Raw genomic sequence first — 16,959 nt, 5'->3', positions numbered from 1 at the left:
GCCGCAGCCTTCTATCACCTCACAGAACTTGCAGTTATGTGGGGAGCTAAACGTCAGGAAAAGAGCAATTTCAGATTTCCTGGATGGCCTGAAGGTAACAGTGCTGCCCCGTGCAACGCAGTTAGTGCCAGAGCAGCTGCAGGGGTAGGAACACATTTCTGGGTTATTGGAGCAGGGAATTGTGCTAGGATTGCTGGGTTCTTCCCCCAGCTCTTTGATTTGTGGTGTGTGCAGACCCCTTAATTTGTTTCTGTTTTCCCCATCTGTGAAACTGAGATAAGATCACAGGGGAATTGTAAAGTGTGGTTCATTAATGTTTATTAGACAGAGGGAAATCCTTAAATGAATGGCACTGTATTCCAGGAGGACAAAGTTCAAGACTGCAAAGGGGTTGATTAAAACCAAATCTGCTATTCCCAGCCTGGGAGGATAAAATAAAAAAAGAGAATTGAAAAACCTTACCTAGCCCTATATCTGCCAAAAGCAGGATGTGATTTAAATAAAATAATGCAAACTGCAAGTGTGCGTGCATAAATGTGTGTCTATTAAAACCATTAAATACTTCTTGGTATATACACACCAAAAAGTGTAATGAGGGCGTTTGAAGTTTCCAATGTGTATATGATCACCAATAATTGTAAATTACCAGTGGCAACATGACACAAGTAAATTGTGAGCCGATAAATGTGATATTCTCCATAACGGGGTGTACCAACATAAAATGTATTGGCACATTCCTCTGTTTTTTGCCAGATTGTTGCAAACCAGCTTATTGTGGGATTTTACAATGCCCGGTTGTTGGCAGACTAAGCAGTTATTTGTAGGTTAGACACAGCTGAAGGTGGCAACACTGGGCACTGACAGAGTATCTTCCAAGCCTCAGGGTGCACATTCCCAGTGGGGAAATATTTCTCCCATCGCACCAGAGGCGAAAATTGAGGGAATTTGTGATAACCAGAGTCAGTGGATGGCCTGAATTCACTCCTGGTGTGACACCAAATTTACTGTGTGATCCTTTTCACTGATAGAGCCTGATGGGGGGTGAAACAACAGTGTGTGAAGGGAGCAAACTCTGAGGTACGGGCAAAATACACCACAAAAATCGTGTTTTGGGGAAAACGGGGGAGCTGGACTGCAGCTGGTTTGTGTTCAGTGTTCAGCGCTTGCCACCTTCAGGTCTGCTGTGAATTCGCAGATGGTGCTGCAGAGCTGGGGCGAGCGCCTTCATTTGTTCATCACAGGAAGCTCTGGGGTTATTAATGCCCTTAAAAATCAGATTTGTTACCCGGAGTGCAACAAGGCGATAAAGGCACACTCCAGAGAGACATCGATTATTTATTTCAGCCTTGCCAAGCCTGAGTACCGAGCAGAATCCCACAGATCAGGCACCCCAACTATCAAAACTTTTTACTATTTATACATTTTAGCAAACAAAGGAATTAGTGTTCATTTGCCACGAGTTACATATTTCTCTTGTTAATTAGTAGTCTATCTTCTATTGGTTAATGATTCGCTTCTGCTGCTAATTAGTGCCATGCTGAGTCTTTCTCTTCTTTGGGGTCAGTGGGTTTCTTGGCTCGGTGGTCACAGAATTACCAGAATTACCTTTAACCCACTTGGAGCTGGGTTGGGTTTATCATTTTCTCCCGTATCTTGGGAGTTCTGCCAGATGTCCCATAAATTCTGTGTTCTTTGTGTTTACTACCAGAGGGCATCCTTTTTTTTTTTCCCAAGCTTCGTTAACCTGCCCCTAGGTCTGAGAGCACTGAAGCTTGTCCAGCCCCAAACTTTTACAGTTCTAACAACAAGTAATTTGTTTTTTCTAACACATCACTTAGAGCTTGCTGGCTGCTCTCTGTTTCAGAGATTACATCTCCCTTCTTGTCGATTAGGCTTGAAAGTATAAAAAGATCGAACATCAAAGAACTTTCTTGAGAAAGGTTTTGGGGAAGCAGGTTTGTTTATCAATATTTTATTATTTTCTATAGGTGTACAATTGCGTTATGTCCAGTATTGTGTAACGGTCTAATGTAACACAATATGACACTTAGCTGACCTATGGAAAGAAGATATTACTCTGATTTAGGATAGAGTTCGAGATTGTTTCTTGTCGCTTAAAAACGTGGCAGGATGTTTTCTTTCTAATCAGGATCATTCAATCAGAGATTTTAAAATGTGGCAGGATGTTTTCTTTCTAATCAGGATCATTCAATCAGACATTAATGTGTGGAGTCGAGAGGGTCAAGTTTTGCCACGAAATACATCTGAGCAACCTGGCCTGGTGGGAGGTGTCCCCGCCCATTGATTTCTAGGTCCTTCCAACCCTTCGCATTTTGTAATTTTGAGATTTTTCTGATTTTTGTGGAGTTTCTCGAAGATTTTGTAACTCCGAGGCGCCGTGAGGCGCTGAGGGGAGAGAGGGGGCGTGGCCTGTGGGGGCGTGGCTTAATGAGGAGGCGGGAAACCGCGCGGGGGCGTGGCTTAATGAGGAGGCGGGAAGCTGTGGGGGCGTGGCGCGCATGCGCGGGGCGCGCGCGGAGGGCGGGCCCGGGGGGCGCGCGCGGGGTCCCGGCAGGTGCGCGCGCGGGCGGGGCCTCAGGTGAGGCCCGGGAGCCGCCATGGACGGCCCCGCCCTGCCCATCCGCCGCTCCCGCCGTGAGCTGGTGGAGGCCGTGAGGGAGCGGCCCTTCCTCATCGTCACCGGCGAGACGGGCAGCGGCAAAAGCACGCAGCTGCCCAAGTATCTCTACGAGGCAGGTAACGAGTCCCCCACTTCTTCTCCGCCCCCCCCCCCCCCCCCCCCGCGGGCTGCGGATGTGGGACACAAGCAGCGATAAAGTCATGTAGTTGTCTCCCTGTCCCCTCGCGGGTGACGCAGCTTCGGGCTGGGCTGTGGTGACAGGAGGTGGATTGATTAAATATTTTAAATAAAAGAGAAACCAAACTGTGGCCGTGTGTACGTTATGTAGGTACGTGTTATAAAGTGACCGTGAGCAGCACAACTCAGGGTCCCTGATTGTCCCACAATCACTGGGGGTGTTCAGTCTGGAGAAGGCTCCGGGGGTGACCTTAGAGCCCCTTTCGGTGCCTGGAGGGGTCTGGAGTGCCAGGGCAAGGGGGAATGGCTTCCCACTGCCAGAGGGCAGGGTTAGATGGGATAGTGGGAAGAAATTCCTCCCTGTGAGGATGGTGAGACTCTGGCACAGGTTGCCCGGAGAAGCTGTGGCTGCCCCATCCCTGGAAGAGTCCAAGGCCAGGTTGGATGGAGCTCTGAACAACCTGGTCTAGTGGAAGGCGCCCAAGGCAGGGGGTGGAATGAGCTGATCTTTAATGTCCCTTCCAACCCGAGCCCTTCTGTATCTCCCACAGGCCTGGCCAAGCACGGTGCCATCGGTGTGACCCAGCCCCGGCGCGTGGCCACCGTGTCGGTGGCACAGAGGGTGGCCGAGGAGATGGGCTGTGAGCTGGGGGCTCTCGTGGGGTACCAGGTCCGCTTCGATGACTGCACCTCCGAGGTGGGGCCCTGGGGACTGCCCTGGGGGTGTGGCAGGGTCCGTGAGGGTGAGCTGGGGTCTGTGGGCTGTCTCAGAGCTCTGGAAGTGTCTGTCCCAGCTGTTTGTGTGCTGTAACTGCTCTGAGGAAGTTTTTTGGGCACCTTGCAGGTGAAACGCTGCCAAGCACCTGTGCTGTGGTGCATGAGCAGCTGTGCTGGAGTCTCAAGTGTGTCCTGGACAAATGTGTGATCGGTGTAGAAGTGTTCAATTTGAAATAAAAGCCCAGGCCAGCAGCTGAATGTCTCGTTAAACCTTTCAGGACACTGCCATCAGGTACATGACTGATGGGTGCCTTCTGAGGCAAATCCTGACAGACCCTCTCCTCAGCAAGTACAGTGTCATCATTTTGGATGAAGCCCATGAGCGGAGCCTCAGCACTGTGAGTGTCACCTTGTATCTGTATTTTGGGTCGCTGTTTCTCCTTTTCTGGGCTCTGCTTGTACCTTCCTTTCACTTCAGCACGATCCCCAGGGATTTTGACTGACTTTCCATGGATGTGCTTCATCCTTTTGCTATCCTAAAAGCACAGAACTGCTGCTTTGTTTATTACATGAGTTGAAAATAAGATGTGGCCTCTAATAGTGTTAGAATTCTTATAGTTGATGCATTTAAATGCAGTTAAGACTTTGCTGGCTGTTGAATACTTTCCCAAAATTTCCAGGAGTTTGAGCCAGAACACAAACTTTCTAGAATTGAAAAAACAAAGACACAAATATTTAAAAAACCAAACACAAAAAAAAAACCCCTGAAACACCCTTCTTGCCCTAAGCAATGTTTCTTAGGGTGTGTATATGACTGTGCAAAGAGATTATGGCTTTTGGGACCATGGAAGTATCTAGACCTGAGTCCCAAAAGCTCTCAAATGTCACCCTGACCCTTCTGTGGCCAGCAAAGGGACATTCAAGTCACTCAGACCTCAGGAGATTGTGCTGTGTGTCAGACAACCTCCTGCTCCAGCAAACAATGTCCCAGTCCAGCTAGGAAAAGGGAAAATGCTTTCTGAATCCCAGTTTGCCCTCAGGCATCTGAGGGTATGGCAAATAACTGAGCTGAGGTGATGGAAGGAGCAGATTTGTAATTCAGAGCACCACAGAGTAAAATAAACTTCCTGAGGTTGTACCAGTAAATAAAACCAAAGAAGGGTGCACACTCGGTCAGGGGACATAGGCTGGGAAAGGGAATGAAAAAAGGGTCTGAGGTAACTTCTCACAAATGACTTGACCAAGAGAGTATAAAAATGAAAAACAAAGGAGTTGAAGTTACGCTGGTGGTGTCTATAGGCTGTGAGAAGAGCTGGAAAAACATTAATTAAACTCTAGAAACCAAAATGTCCAGGGTAAATGTAGGTTTTCTTCAGAGTGCTTAGGCCTGGAATATGTGATTTTCACTGACTCAAGTGGGATAAAATCCTCAAACTTCCAAGTTTGTCAGGCACTTCTAACAAAACTAGGGTACTAACATCAGTTGCTTCTGTTTTTCTGCCAGGATATTTTATTTGGCTTGCTGAAGAAGCTGTTCCTGCAGAAGAAGCCAGCAGGCAGGAGGACAGACATGAAGGTGGTGGTGATGTCGGCCACCCTGGAGGTGGAAAAGCTCTCAGAGTTCTTTGGGCACTGCTCAGTGCTGCACATTCCAGGAAGAAGTTACCCTGTCAAGGAGATATTCTGCAACCTGCTGAGCCCCAGGGACGTGGGCAGCTCTGCCTATGTCACAGAGGTCTGGTTTGCTTTGTTTTCTCTGTGTTTCCTCTGGTTTTGGGGTGATTTTCATCGGGAGGGGGCACAAGAATGAGCTGCTGTGTTGTGTTCTCAGCATCTCTGCAGGAAATAGGGGAGAATCAGTTGGTGTGACGAGTCCTAGACAGAATAAGTGGGATTTCAATTGGTTTTGGCTTGTTTGTTGTTTGTTTCAGGCTGTGAAGGTCACTCTGGATGTGCACTTAAATGAACCAGAAGGCGACATCCTGGTTTTCCTCACAGGTGAGAATTTTCCTGGTTACTCCAAGCAAAGCAAAGCAAAAAAGCTTCCAAAGCCTGTCTGGTTTCTCCCAGAGCAGTGAGAAGGGAAAGGTGCAGGTTGATGTGAAATTATAGTTTCCAGAGTATTTTAGGAATAGCCAGATTGACTCTGTGTTGTCTACATGGCTGACTTTATTGTTAATTCAGGGAGGGAGAACTATTTGAGCTGTAAAACCTTACATCAGTGCATGGGCCAGGCCCTCAGCCATCTTCTAAGGAAAATCCTTGGTGAGAGGCCCTGTGGAAAGGCTGGATATCACCTCCAAACCCCCCTCTCATTAATTCCTTACTTTAATGATATGACAACTCCGTAGCAGTGACAAAACAACCTTGTTAAAGATGTTGCAAACCAGGAAGGCAGAGTTGTAGCTTCTGAAGTCACTGAAATGCTCTTGTGTGTCTTTTAGGCCAAAATGAGATAGAAAGAGCTTGTGACTTGCTTTTCAAGAAAGCAGAATCCATCGATTACAGGTACGAGGTCCACGACCGGGCTGTGGAAGGTCTGCTCATCCTGCCTTTGTATGGCTCCATGTCCACAGGTGAGAGCACAGAAGGTCACTTAATTCACATAAACATTATCCTCATCAAATTTGCTGCTGGGGTTGGGAAAAGGGCGTTAATTAACCCCTTTGTTGCCATACTGTCGCACTTTGGGGTGGGGGTTTTTTTGTGATCTTCAAAGTAAATCAAACTTCAGCTTTCTCTGCTTGCACAGGAGCCTCCAGTTAAAATCCAAATCCACTGCATATGACTTCAAGATCCTCAGTTAGGAAGGGGCTATTGTGTAACTGAAAGTCCAGTTGTCCTCACATGTTATGTTATGTTATGTTATTTTAATTTATTTTATTTTATATTATGTTATTTTACATTATTTTATTTTATGTTATGCCGTTTTATGCTATTTTATGTTATTTTATATGGCAAAGATGTTGCCAGTGGGTTTTTGGTGGTGAGAAGGGGAGATAGCAGCAGTGCAGTGTTCCAGGACAGAAAATAAGGTTATCAGAAGGAGTCACTGTTTTATTTGGCAGCAATATCACAGTTAAGTTTCAAAGAGTTAAAAACAGAGGCCCCCCTGACCTTTGCTGAACACAGATACTGTATTTTCAGAGGGACTGGAGTGACCTGGGGCTGAGTGAGTGTTCAGAAGAGCAGGGCAGAAATTTCCCTCCAAAAAAGATCTGCAAAAAGAGCAAAACTTGTATCTTCTAGAAAGAGCAAAATGAAAAGTTGCATAAAAGGAAATCAAAGCTTCTTTATTACTCCATGAAAGGTGATTCCAACCTGAGAGTGATGTTTTATTTTGATTTTGTGGCACTGTTTCAGAGGCCATTGTATTAAAGAGAAAATGTTCCTCAAAGTGATTTTTATGTCTTTCAAAACTAAGAAGGGAGAAAATTTCAGGGGAGGGTTGAGTTTCCACCTCTTCTCTGTTCCTTGGAAAGCCAAATGAATGAATGGGAACTGCATATGCTGCTTTGTGACATGATAAATGAAGATTTGCTGGAAACAACGAGGGGGGATAATTCAATTTTTTGATGTCCACATTTATTTTCTCTGATTTTTAAAGCCCTTCAAATCTTTCTTGAAGATTCTGTTAAGATCAGACATCTTGTTTGTTTTTCCTAGCTCTGGGTTAGGAAACATCCAGGAGAGTTGCCCTTGCTCCCATCTCCAAATCTTCTTGAATATGTGAACAATAAAGAAAATATTCCCTGACTTCTGGCACATGCTAAAATAATACCAAATCTGTATTTTGGAATTTTATGTGACTTGCTTTTTAATGCTATTCAAATGACTTTCACTAAGCATTTGGGTAAATGTGCACAGTTCGAGGTGTGGTTTGAGGCCAGAGCTCTGTAACAGAACAGACTGTTTGACTGAATATCTGTCATTTTAGATCAACAGAAAAGGATATTTTTGCCAGCTCCCAGAGGCATCAGAAAATGTGTGGTCTCCACAAACATTGCTGCAACATCTCTGACCATTGAAGGAGTCAGGTACTGATTTCTGTCCCTCATAAAAAGCTGTAACAGAGGGAATAATTCAGAAAGGTCTGGCTTTGGAAAAACACAATTATTCTGCTACTGTACCTGCCCTGTTGCTTTCTTTTTATTTTTAGGTGTGTAGTAAGAAAATTCTTGATATTATTATAGCCTTAGAGGTGACCAATATTTTTGGACTTCAATTTGAAATCAAATCTTGGCTCCACTAGATAAAAAGTAGGGTAAATGTGGGGTTTTTTGATGAACTGCATCTGGCAGTTACCTGCTGAGCCCTCTTATTTTTACCTCTCTGGATTTTGTTTTTTCAGGTATGTGGTAGACAGTGGCTTTGTGAAGCAGTTGAATCATAACCCCCGAGTTGGTTTGGACATCCTGGAGGTGGTTCCCATCTCAAAGTAAGTTACAAATGTCACTTACTTGCTGTTTCTGGGAGCTGCTCTGGCAATAATGCTCTGTATCGGTTGATCTTTAAAAAAAGAAATAAAACGCTAGGCAGCAACCTCGAAGCTCCATGATTTAAAGCCACTTTATTTGTTGCCAAGTAAAAAGTGGTTCAGGACATACAATTTCCTAAAAGTTACAGACATCAGGGAGGAATTGGAAGTGCGTTGTTTGAGCAAGGTTTGCACTGGAAGCTTAAAAAAACTCTTCCATGCACAGAAATTCTTCCTTATTTCTGTCATGGCTGGATTTTTGAGTTGCTACGCAGGAATATCTCTTCCATCTCCAAACAGAGAACTTTCTGTACTTCTTTGGGTGGTCACAGAAGGGATGAGAGGTTTGGATGTTGGGGTTTCTTTTGGGCAGGAGTGAAGCCAAGCAGCGAGCTGGTCGGGCCGGCCGGACGTCGGCGGGGAAAAGCTACGGACTGTACAGCAGAGAGTTCTGGGAGCAGTGCATGCCCGACCACACCGTGCCAGAGATCAGGAGGACCAGCTTGACATCTGTGATCCTCACCTTGAAATGCCTTTCCGTGCATGATGTCATCAGGTGACCTCCCTGGAGAGGGATTATCCCCGTCCCGGAGTCTCGGCACCGCCCCCGGAGTGGCAGGAGGCAGGATTAGATCCCCAGCCAACTGTGACACTTCAGTCAGCTTTGCTGCTGTTCCCCAGAGTAATTCCAGCTTGGAGCTTGAGCTCATGTCCAGTTTGAGGCTCCACCAAAACTCCCCTCTCTCCCAAATTAAATGCATGGTTCGTAGTGTTCCTTTAAAACACTGATTTTTATACCCAAAAAGCTTCATCTCTGTGGGATTTTTTAGTTCTAAGATCATACAAGTGCAGAAAATGCAGTTTGAGCTCAAGTCCAGTTTGAGGCTCTGCCAAAACTCCCCTCTCTCCCAAATTAAATGCATGGTTCGTAGTGTTCCTTTAAAACACTGATTTTTATACCCAAAAAGCTTCATCTCTGTGGGATTTTTTAGTTCTAAGATCATACAAGTGCAGAAAATGCAGTTTGAGCTCAAGTCCAGTTTGAGGCTCTGCCAAAACTCCCATCCCTCCCGAATTAAATGCACAGTTCATAGCATTCCTTTAAATACTTAAAATCCTTAAAATACTGATTTTTATACCCAAAAAAGCTTTACCTCTGCGGGATTTTTTTAGTTCTAAGACCATACAAGTGCAGAAAATGCAGTTTAGTGTGTGCCATGCTGGGATTTGTCATCAGAAATTCCTCAGCTGGAGGCTGTACATGCAGTAACACACCCATATGCTGCAGATGATTGTTACGATTATCTAACTTTGGTCAGAAAATCTGCATTGGGAGGTTTTAAAAATTATTTTAATAAGTATGAAAACTAACAACGCTACTTCATTTTTTAAACCATAGATTTCCCTATTTGGACCCCCCTGAAGAAAGACATATTTTGGAAGCTCTGAAGGAACTTTACCAGTGCAGTGCTATTGACAGGTAAAATCCAAAGGGATGTAGTCACCACAAGAATTTCAAATCTAATGCTTAAGCTGGTGTTTTGTGTGGACTAAAGGAATTCCCCCCTCAGGAGCAGAATGTGTTTCCTTATTTAACTTCCAGGAAGTTTACTGGGGTTTAATATACTGTCTATAAAAACAGGGATAGAGCACAATTTGGGGATTGGGAGATAGAGATCAAGTTCTCCTCATTGTCCTGGAGTTCCTAAGTGACCTCAGACAAGTTACCTCAGCTCTGTAGTTCCTGAGGTCACATCCCAGACTGTTGTGGCTCAGGAGCTCAGGCTCTGGCTGGGAGGTCCATCCAAGAGCTTAAGACAGGAAGTGAGATCTTATCCTAAGCTTCCAGGAATTCTTCTTGTAAATTCAAAAAGAGCTGGCTGTGCCTGCCATGGAGCAGAGACAAGCAAGCTGGAGAAATGTGGATAATTCTTCTGCTTGTGACACTTCTCCATGTCCCCAGCACCTGTCTGGGCACTCACAGTCCAGAGGGAAGTGCTTCTTACCCAATTTACATTTAAACATCATTTCATTGAATCTATTTTTTTTTTTTTTTTTCCCCTGGGATAAGGAGAGGCCACGTGACAAGACTGGGAGAATTCCTGGTGCAGTTTCCCCTTCCTCCCAACCTGTCCTGTGCTGTCATAAAAGCTGCTTCCCTGGACTGTGAGGATCTCCTGCTTCCCATTGCAGCCATGCTGTCCGTGGAAAACGTCTTCATCCGTCCAGGTGGGAAGCCCCTTTTCCCAAAAAAAGCTTTCACAGCTTTCCATGGTCTTGGAGTCAGGGCACTCTGTGTGCCAGGAATTGGACAACAGCTGTTCCAGAGACCTCAGAGCAGCAGGAATTGGGTTGTGTCTGTCCCAAGGCTGTCGAGCTGGAAAAGCAGCGTATGCATAAACTGAGAGGTCATGAGGGGAAATCTCTGTTACAGGAGGGAAAAGGCAAAAATAAAAGGGAAAAAACCACCAGAAAACCCAAATGCACCACAGCAGATGTGTTACTGTTGGTCTGAGTGCAGACAGCAGGGACTGATTGTTTTTAACAAATGGGGCATCACCTCTGGATTATCTTTTCTGTTCGCTAACTCTGAATTCCCACTGAACTCACAGATCCACTGGTTTTTTCCAGGCTCTAACTTATTTTAAGACCTCCGTTACTGTGGCAGTAGGACAAAGTTGAGCTCAATAGATTAGAGGGTGCTCTGATGGGGTGGGTTCAACAGCCTTGGTCTCCCTCTCACTTGATCCCTGTGAGCTGTTTGTTTATTCCTTTACCTTTCCATGTCAGCCTCTGGATTGATTGTGAGTGAGAAATACTTTCTAAGAGACTGGAATTCTTCATGCCTGGTGCTGACTGATGAGATTGATCATAGATTGAATAGCATCTACGTGCTCTTGTTCAGCAGTAGTGGAAGGAGGAAGAGCTGTAAATGCAGCTGTAGAAGGAGAGACAAAACTAAAAATAACAGGAATACAGAGCCAAGGCTGCCAAACACACACTAACACAATATTAGGTAGTGATAAATAAAGATGACTTTAAGTGAGATATAACTTATTCCTCAGGTGATCCTCAGAAGCAAAAGGAGGCTGAGCTTCAACACCAGGAACTTGCCTCACAAGTGGGAGGATGCAATGACTTTGCAACCCTCTTAAATATTTTTGAACAGTGCAAAGCAAGGTATAAAATGTTCCCTTTACAGTAAGTGGTTTTGCATTGCTCATAACTCCCAGTTTTTAGATGTGCTGCAGATACACATGCGTGTGCTCATTCCTAATTTCAGATTTATTCCTTGGTGTGGTCTGTAATTTCCATCAAGACACCTTTTATTTAACCCAACAAAGTATCTGCCTGTGTAGGTTGTTGCCTTTGTATGACCATAACAAAAAAAAAAAGAGGCAAGTTTCTTTACAAGCAGATTACAAAGGGCCTCTTTATAATTCAAATATTCCTGTTCTCAGCAAGTCTCCTTCAGCCTGGTGCCAGGAATACTGGATCCACTGGAGAGCTGTGAAATCTGCTTTCAGTGTGGAAAGACAGCTGAGGGAAATAACCACTAAACTGAAACAGGTGAGAAAATAGAATTTCTGGGTATGTTTGAGCTGTGTAAGTTTATATTTAAGAGATGTAGTGGATGTTGAGCCTTTCCCAGATGGCTGCTGCCTTTCTTCAGGAGAAACTGATCCACTTAAATATTTTTTTAGAGCACCTTTGCTTGCATAACTCACAGGTGCAGTGGTGGTAACAGGCAAGAGGGAGAGTTTTTCTCCTTTCCTCATGCTTTCCATACAGCAAGAAACCCACAGTTTAAAATCCATGGGATGGAGGGGGTATAACTGCTTTTTCTTGAAGAAAGATCCTCATTCGTGTTGGTTTTTCTTTTCCCAGCTGCCAGACTTCCCTAAAGAGACATTTGAGGGCTCCAGAACTGAAATCCTGAGAAGATGCCTATGTGCAGGATACTTCATCAACGTTGCTAGGAGGTAAGGAGTGAAGTTTGGAGAGCTGAATGGAAAAGATGCTATGCAAATTGCATAAAAGTGTGGCTGTATGTTGGTAAAAGTAGCAAAGTAGTAACTGCAGGTGAAGGAGATGTTTCTGCAAGGGGCTGGAAGCCTGGGAAGCTCTCTGCTTTTGACTCTTCACTATTCCAAGGATGTCAGCAGCTTCCCAGGAATGTAATTTTTCTGTCTGTGAAATGAACCAGCTGATGAGTGGTTCCAGATACTCAACTAAAGGGCTTGGAGATTTCCAGTTATCACCCTGTGGTTACTGTGGTGTTACACCTGCAGTGCTGCTGTGGTAAATTAGATATATTGTATTTCACTTTTTAAATGTTTTTTTACAGTCTAATTCTGGAAGCACTTTCTTCCAGTTACATACTTGAAATTTTTTTTTTCTATACTGCTGCTGCTTTGTTTAGTTGAGTGTTGCTGTCTGTGTCGCTGTCTAATCACAGCAATGTGGGATTTGTTTTGTTGGTTTTTTAATTTCTTTTTTCACAAACCTTTCAGATCTGCAGCCAGGACATTCTGCACAATGGATGGACATGGCAGCATAGTCTACATCCACCCTTCATCCACAGTGAGTGCCCAAACCCTGCTGATAAAGTAGCAAAGGGATCTCTAAAAGGATTAAGGGGCAGGTCCCTAAACTCTCCCTGGTGTTTGCTGCAGTGTTCATTTTGAGAGTGGGGAAGAGCCTCACTCTTTCAAACTTGGTAAATGTTTGGTTTATGAAGTGAGTGTGACACAGGCTGCACTATCTCTCTGGCTCTTTGGATCTCATGGGCAATTGGAAATCGTTGCACCTCAATCTGAAAATCCGGGATAACACCCCCTCGCATCTCAATCACTGCCATTCTGATGGAGGTGGGGGCTCTAAAAATCAAACCAGTTGGGAGATGATCTTTTGATTTTTCAGCTCTACAACCAGGAGACCCTGCTGGAGTGGATCATCTTCCACGACGTGGCCGTGACCTCCAAGATCTACGTGCGCACCGTGTGCCCCGTGCGCTACGAGTGGGTCAAGGACCTGCTGCCCAGGCTGCACCAGGTGGACGCCTACGAGCTGAGCAGTGTGGCCAGGGAAGAGGTGACTGAGGAGGAGATAACCAAGTGGAAGCAGAGAGAGGAGCTGAAAAGGCAGTGTGGTAAGCACAGTGCTCGTCTCTGTCCGTGTATGTGTGGTTTTTGTTGTTGTTTTGGAGCCCTGTGTGTTTATTTTGGCACCTTCTGGGGTAGAAGGTGTTGGTTTGCGTTTGATGTGTGGAGTTCTGGTTGTTTTATTCTTCCCACAGCTCTGCAATCCTTATTTTCTGTCCCAGCAGTGTGAATTGTGGTGTTTCTGTGCTGCTTCTTGCCACGCTCCCCCCTTTTGGTGTCCTAGAGCAGAGCTTGAACAGAGTTGAATAAAAACATTTTGAGTCTGGCTATTTAAGTTTGCGAAGGACATTTAGCCATTGATGCCCAAATAATGCTGCCCTGGGAGAAGTCCTAAGAGCCATGGGGCAGAGGGAAGAAAAAAAAAATCAAAAAACATCACCCAGCAATAAACACAGAGGAAAAAGTCTCACATTTTGGTGAATGTCTCATTCTGACAATGAATTTAATGCCATATGTTTAAATAGTCAGTTTTAATTAGAACTGGTGCCTGCTAACTGATCTGGCTGCTTGACATTCTTGGGATTCTTCTGTCAGCAGGTTCCTAAAGCAGCCAAGTATTCAAAGGACCTCTTTACTCCTGAGCTGACCCTTCCAAAACATCCATTTTTTGTACAGTAAATACAGATTCTCTTCAATTTCCTTAACAAAGGAAAAAATGCAGACTTTTGGGCTCAGACCAGCATCTCTTTCTGCCCTGCATTATTGTATAAATCCACTAATTTAAACATGAATTTGATTTGGTTATAAATAATGCAGAGGAGCCTCATCAATTTATCTGAAGTCCAAGGAAATGCTCTCCGTATCCCCCTTTACATCATGGCTTCATCAGGCAATTGCCAATTAATTGGAGTTTAATATTGACCTTACAGATGTTTTATTTCTGGGACCTTCATGAAAATAGGTGGCTGAAGAGCTGACAAGACATAACAATTACAAATAGTCTAACAGTGGATGCTGATTAAAGCTCCTTCCTCTTTATCACAGAACCTTGTGCCCAGCCCCCAGGACCAGGCTGCTGTAGCTGCTTCACTCACACAAATTTTAGGCTCTCAGAGTCTTTGATTATTTTTCTTATTGTTATTTTAGACTGAAAGTATTTTCTGCTTCTCTTCCCTTCTGTGAGAAGCAGTCCCAAGGTCTCAGTGCTGTTGGGGAATGTGCATTTCTAATGGTGGCTGATCTGCAGAATTGACTTTTCCCACTCCCTTATCTGCATGTTTTCCTCTCCCTTCCTCCTGCCTCCGGAAATTTTTTGAAGATAGTTTATCCCAATGTTTTTTCCTGCTCCCTGTGCTGTCCCTGTCCTGCCTAAACCCTGAGTTTGGGATGTGCAATTTAGAGAAGAAATGGGTGTGTAGAAGGCAGGATGCATATTCTCTGCTAGAATAAGAAGCAAGATTTGGGGATGAGATGAGCCCAGCTGCAAATATTGACATGGGAGCTAAGGCATGATTTTATTTTTAATTTTTTTTCCCTCTTGCTGTGGTACAGTCTGTCCTCTCTGGAAGTCATTCAAATGGCTGCCTGGGACTTGGAAAAAAACTTGAGATTCTGTTGAGGTTTTTTTTGGTATTTAACAAATAGGAGAACTTGAAATGCTGGGGGTGGGGGTCTTGACACAGAAGAGTTTATTTCTTTCTCTCCTCTTGCCCCCAGAAGGAGTCACAGACAACTCTGCAAGGAAGATGGAGAGGAGGAATGATGACCAATCCATCCAGGATGCCCGAGCTCGATACCTGGAGAGGAAGCAGCAAAGAGCTCAGGGTTTAAGCAGCCCAGTGAAGGAAATGGGGTAACATTGGTGGCAGCTCTGCTCCCACTGCAAGGGGAGGCAGTTTGTGCAGGTCTGGGGATGTTTGCATAATGCCAAATGACTGACAGGAGTGCAGGGAAACTTCTGCTTTGTGCTCAGTTCGAGTGCCAAAGAGGACAAACACAACCTTCCCTTTGCTGCATCCAGCAGGGAGAACTTCCCAAGCTGAATTCTGTTGCTACAGGTCAGTGGCAACAATTGAGTGGCCTCAGCTGTGGCTGAAGCCCTGATACCAAGTGTGGTGCCAATTCTCTGGCATTTATTTGACTTTAAAAGGTCTCAGTGCTATTATAAATAAAACTTCCTTAAAGGTCAGTTGGGGGTTATTTTTTTAAGGAGTGGAACTGTAACTTTTTTACCCATTTTATTCTGTCTGATGGTGGTCATACAGACTTCATGCTCAGGAAAATGTGCAGGAAGGGCTCTTTGAAGGATGGAACCAGCAGGATTAACTCCAAAGGGACATTTCCCACCTGCATTCTGTGTTGTTCCTGCCCTGTGCTGTGCTGTACCAGGAACACACAAGGAAATAAAAGTGGTTTTCCTTAAGCACCTAAAAAAGCAAGGAGCCGTGGTGCTTTCTCATCATAAAGTTTGTTTCCTTCTCAGTAAAGAAATAATCCTGTTTTATCACCATAATAATCCAAAAAACGCTCCAGGGCTCGAGTGAGGAGTTTGTATAAGAATTTCCAAATAATTGGAAGAACTTGCTGTCGTTTTTCCTGCCTCAGCTGTGTGCTCTGTGTCACCCTGGGCACTGGTTCAAGTGCTGCTGTAGCCTGAATAAACCTTCACCATTCCACCTCTGCCTCACCTCAAGCATTCCAGCGCTGCCCAGCATCACAAACTCTCCAAAACCTTCGGATTCTTTGGAATATGACAATATTATGGCCCATAAAAGCGCTGGGTCTGCTAATTGTTCCTCTGCCTGTGATGGATGGCAAAGGGTTTTGTTCTTTCACACTGCTGCTCAGGCTCTGCTTTGGAGCAGCAGCACTTGGGCTTGACTCATCCTCTACTCTGAATTTTGCTGTTTAATTTGATCTATATTTGCAGTGTCATAGCCCCTCATGAGTCAAATGCCATCTGTACCACCCAGTGGGCCTGAAATGAGTACACAGAATGCCCACTGTTCCTCGGGGCTATAAATCTCTTGGCAGATCCTAATGCTTTCTGATCTTTTTTTTTTTTTTTCCCCCACAAGAAATGAGGGATTTTTCTCCCACCCTGTGTTCCAGGGTTTCTCAGAGGTTTTGAAAATGGGGAATTTAAGACAATGTAAAAAATATCTGGGGAAATAACCGCGAGATGCAAAATAAGACTTCAGCCATCCCAAGTGTTCCAGCACACACAGCTCTGGGCAAAGCACCTGGAATGCTTCAATCATCCCAGAAAAAGAGTTCAGTTTTTACCGTTTTCTACGTGCTGGAGTTAAAGTGTGAGTTAATAAAACACAGAAAGAAATGTGGAGCTTCGTTCCTTTACTGTACTCATTAACAGGAGGCCGTGAGAAGAGTCCTGGGGCGCAGCCCCGGGGGGTGAGGGACAGGGACACCGGGGGAGGGGAAACATCACACCCCGGTGCCAGGGACACGCCGAGGGTGGAGGACCCACGGCATCCCGGTGCCAGGGCCATCCCCGTCCCCTCGGTGGCCCCAAGTGGGGGAGATCCCTCCCAGCGCGGTGACAGGGACACCCCGCGGTGGGCAAGAGGGGTGGTCCAGGGGCACCCCCGGTGTCCCTGCGGTGTCTCCCCGGTGTCCCCCCGGTGTCCCCCCGGTGTCCCTGCGGTGTCTCCCCGGTGTCCCCTCGGTGTCCCCCCGGTGTCCCCTCGGTGTCCCCTTGTCGGGCCGCCCTGCCCGGCCCACGTGACCGCGCGGGCCGGCCCGCGCGCGGGGCGGAAGTGACGTCGCGGCCCCTCGGTCGCATGATGTGGCAAAAAAAAAAAAGGCCGGGGAGGGGAGGGAGG

At 45.5% G+C, this 16,959-nt stretch overlaps 1 protein-coding gene across 2 annotated transcripts; it reads left to right on the top strand.

The window, feature by feature from the left end:
- Window positions 1-2,548: 2,548 nt before the first annotated feature.
- On the top strand, window positions 2,549-16,458 carry DHX40 (DEAH-box helicase 40). Of its 2 annotated transcripts, none has more exons than XM_032130211.1 (17): window positions 2,549-2,757; window positions 3,370-3,515; window positions 3,814-3,933; window positions 5,040-5,270; window positions 5,467-5,533; window positions 5,980-6,111; window positions 7,473-7,572; window positions 7,887-7,973; window positions 8,386-8,568; window positions 9,412-9,492; window positions 10,084-10,241; window positions 11,078-11,192; window positions 11,474-11,582; window positions 11,901-11,995; window positions 12,527-12,596; window positions 12,936-13,164; window positions 14,837-16,458. In XM_032130211.1, the coding sequence occupies exons 1-17, from the start codon at window positions 2,619-2,621 to the stop codon at window positions 14,971-14,973; spliced, it is 2,199 nt and encodes a 732-aa protein (XP_031986102.1). In that variant the 5' UTR covers window positions 2,549-2,618; the 3' UTR covers window positions 14,974-16,458. The 2 variants fall into 2 exon arrangements, with proteins under 2 accessions (XP_031986102.1, XP_031986101.1); XM_032130210.1 differs by having other exon boundaries at window positions 14,834-16,458.
- The last annotated feature ends 501 nt before the right edge of the window (window positions 16,459-16,959 follow it).

Source organism: Corvus moneduloides, chromosome 20, assembly GCF_009650955.1.
Source record: "Corvus moneduloides isolate bCorMon1 chromosome 20, bCorMon1.pri, whole genome shotgun sequence".
Classification (NCBI taxonomy): domain Eukaryota; kingdom Metazoa; phylum Chordata; class Aves; order Passeriformes; family Corvidae; genus Corvus; species Corvus moneduloides.
This window is presented reverse-complemented; position numbering and strand designations above follow the sequence as displayed.

Excerpts from the sequence above, each read along its gene's own strand:
- DHX40 (XM_032130210.1), top strand. The coding sequence starts at position 2,619 with ATGGACGGCCCCGCCCTGCCCATCCGCCGCTCCCGCCGTGAGCTGGTG. Across the intron at positions 7,573-7,886 it reads CTGACCATTGAAGGAGTCAG|GTATGTGGTAGACAGTGGCT; the intron begins GTACTGATTTCT and ends TTGTTTTTTCAG. Across the intron at positions 10,242-11,077 it reads AAACGTCTTCATCCGTCCAG|GTGATCCTCAGAAGCAAAAG; the intron begins GTGGGAAGCCCC and ends CTTATTCCTCAG.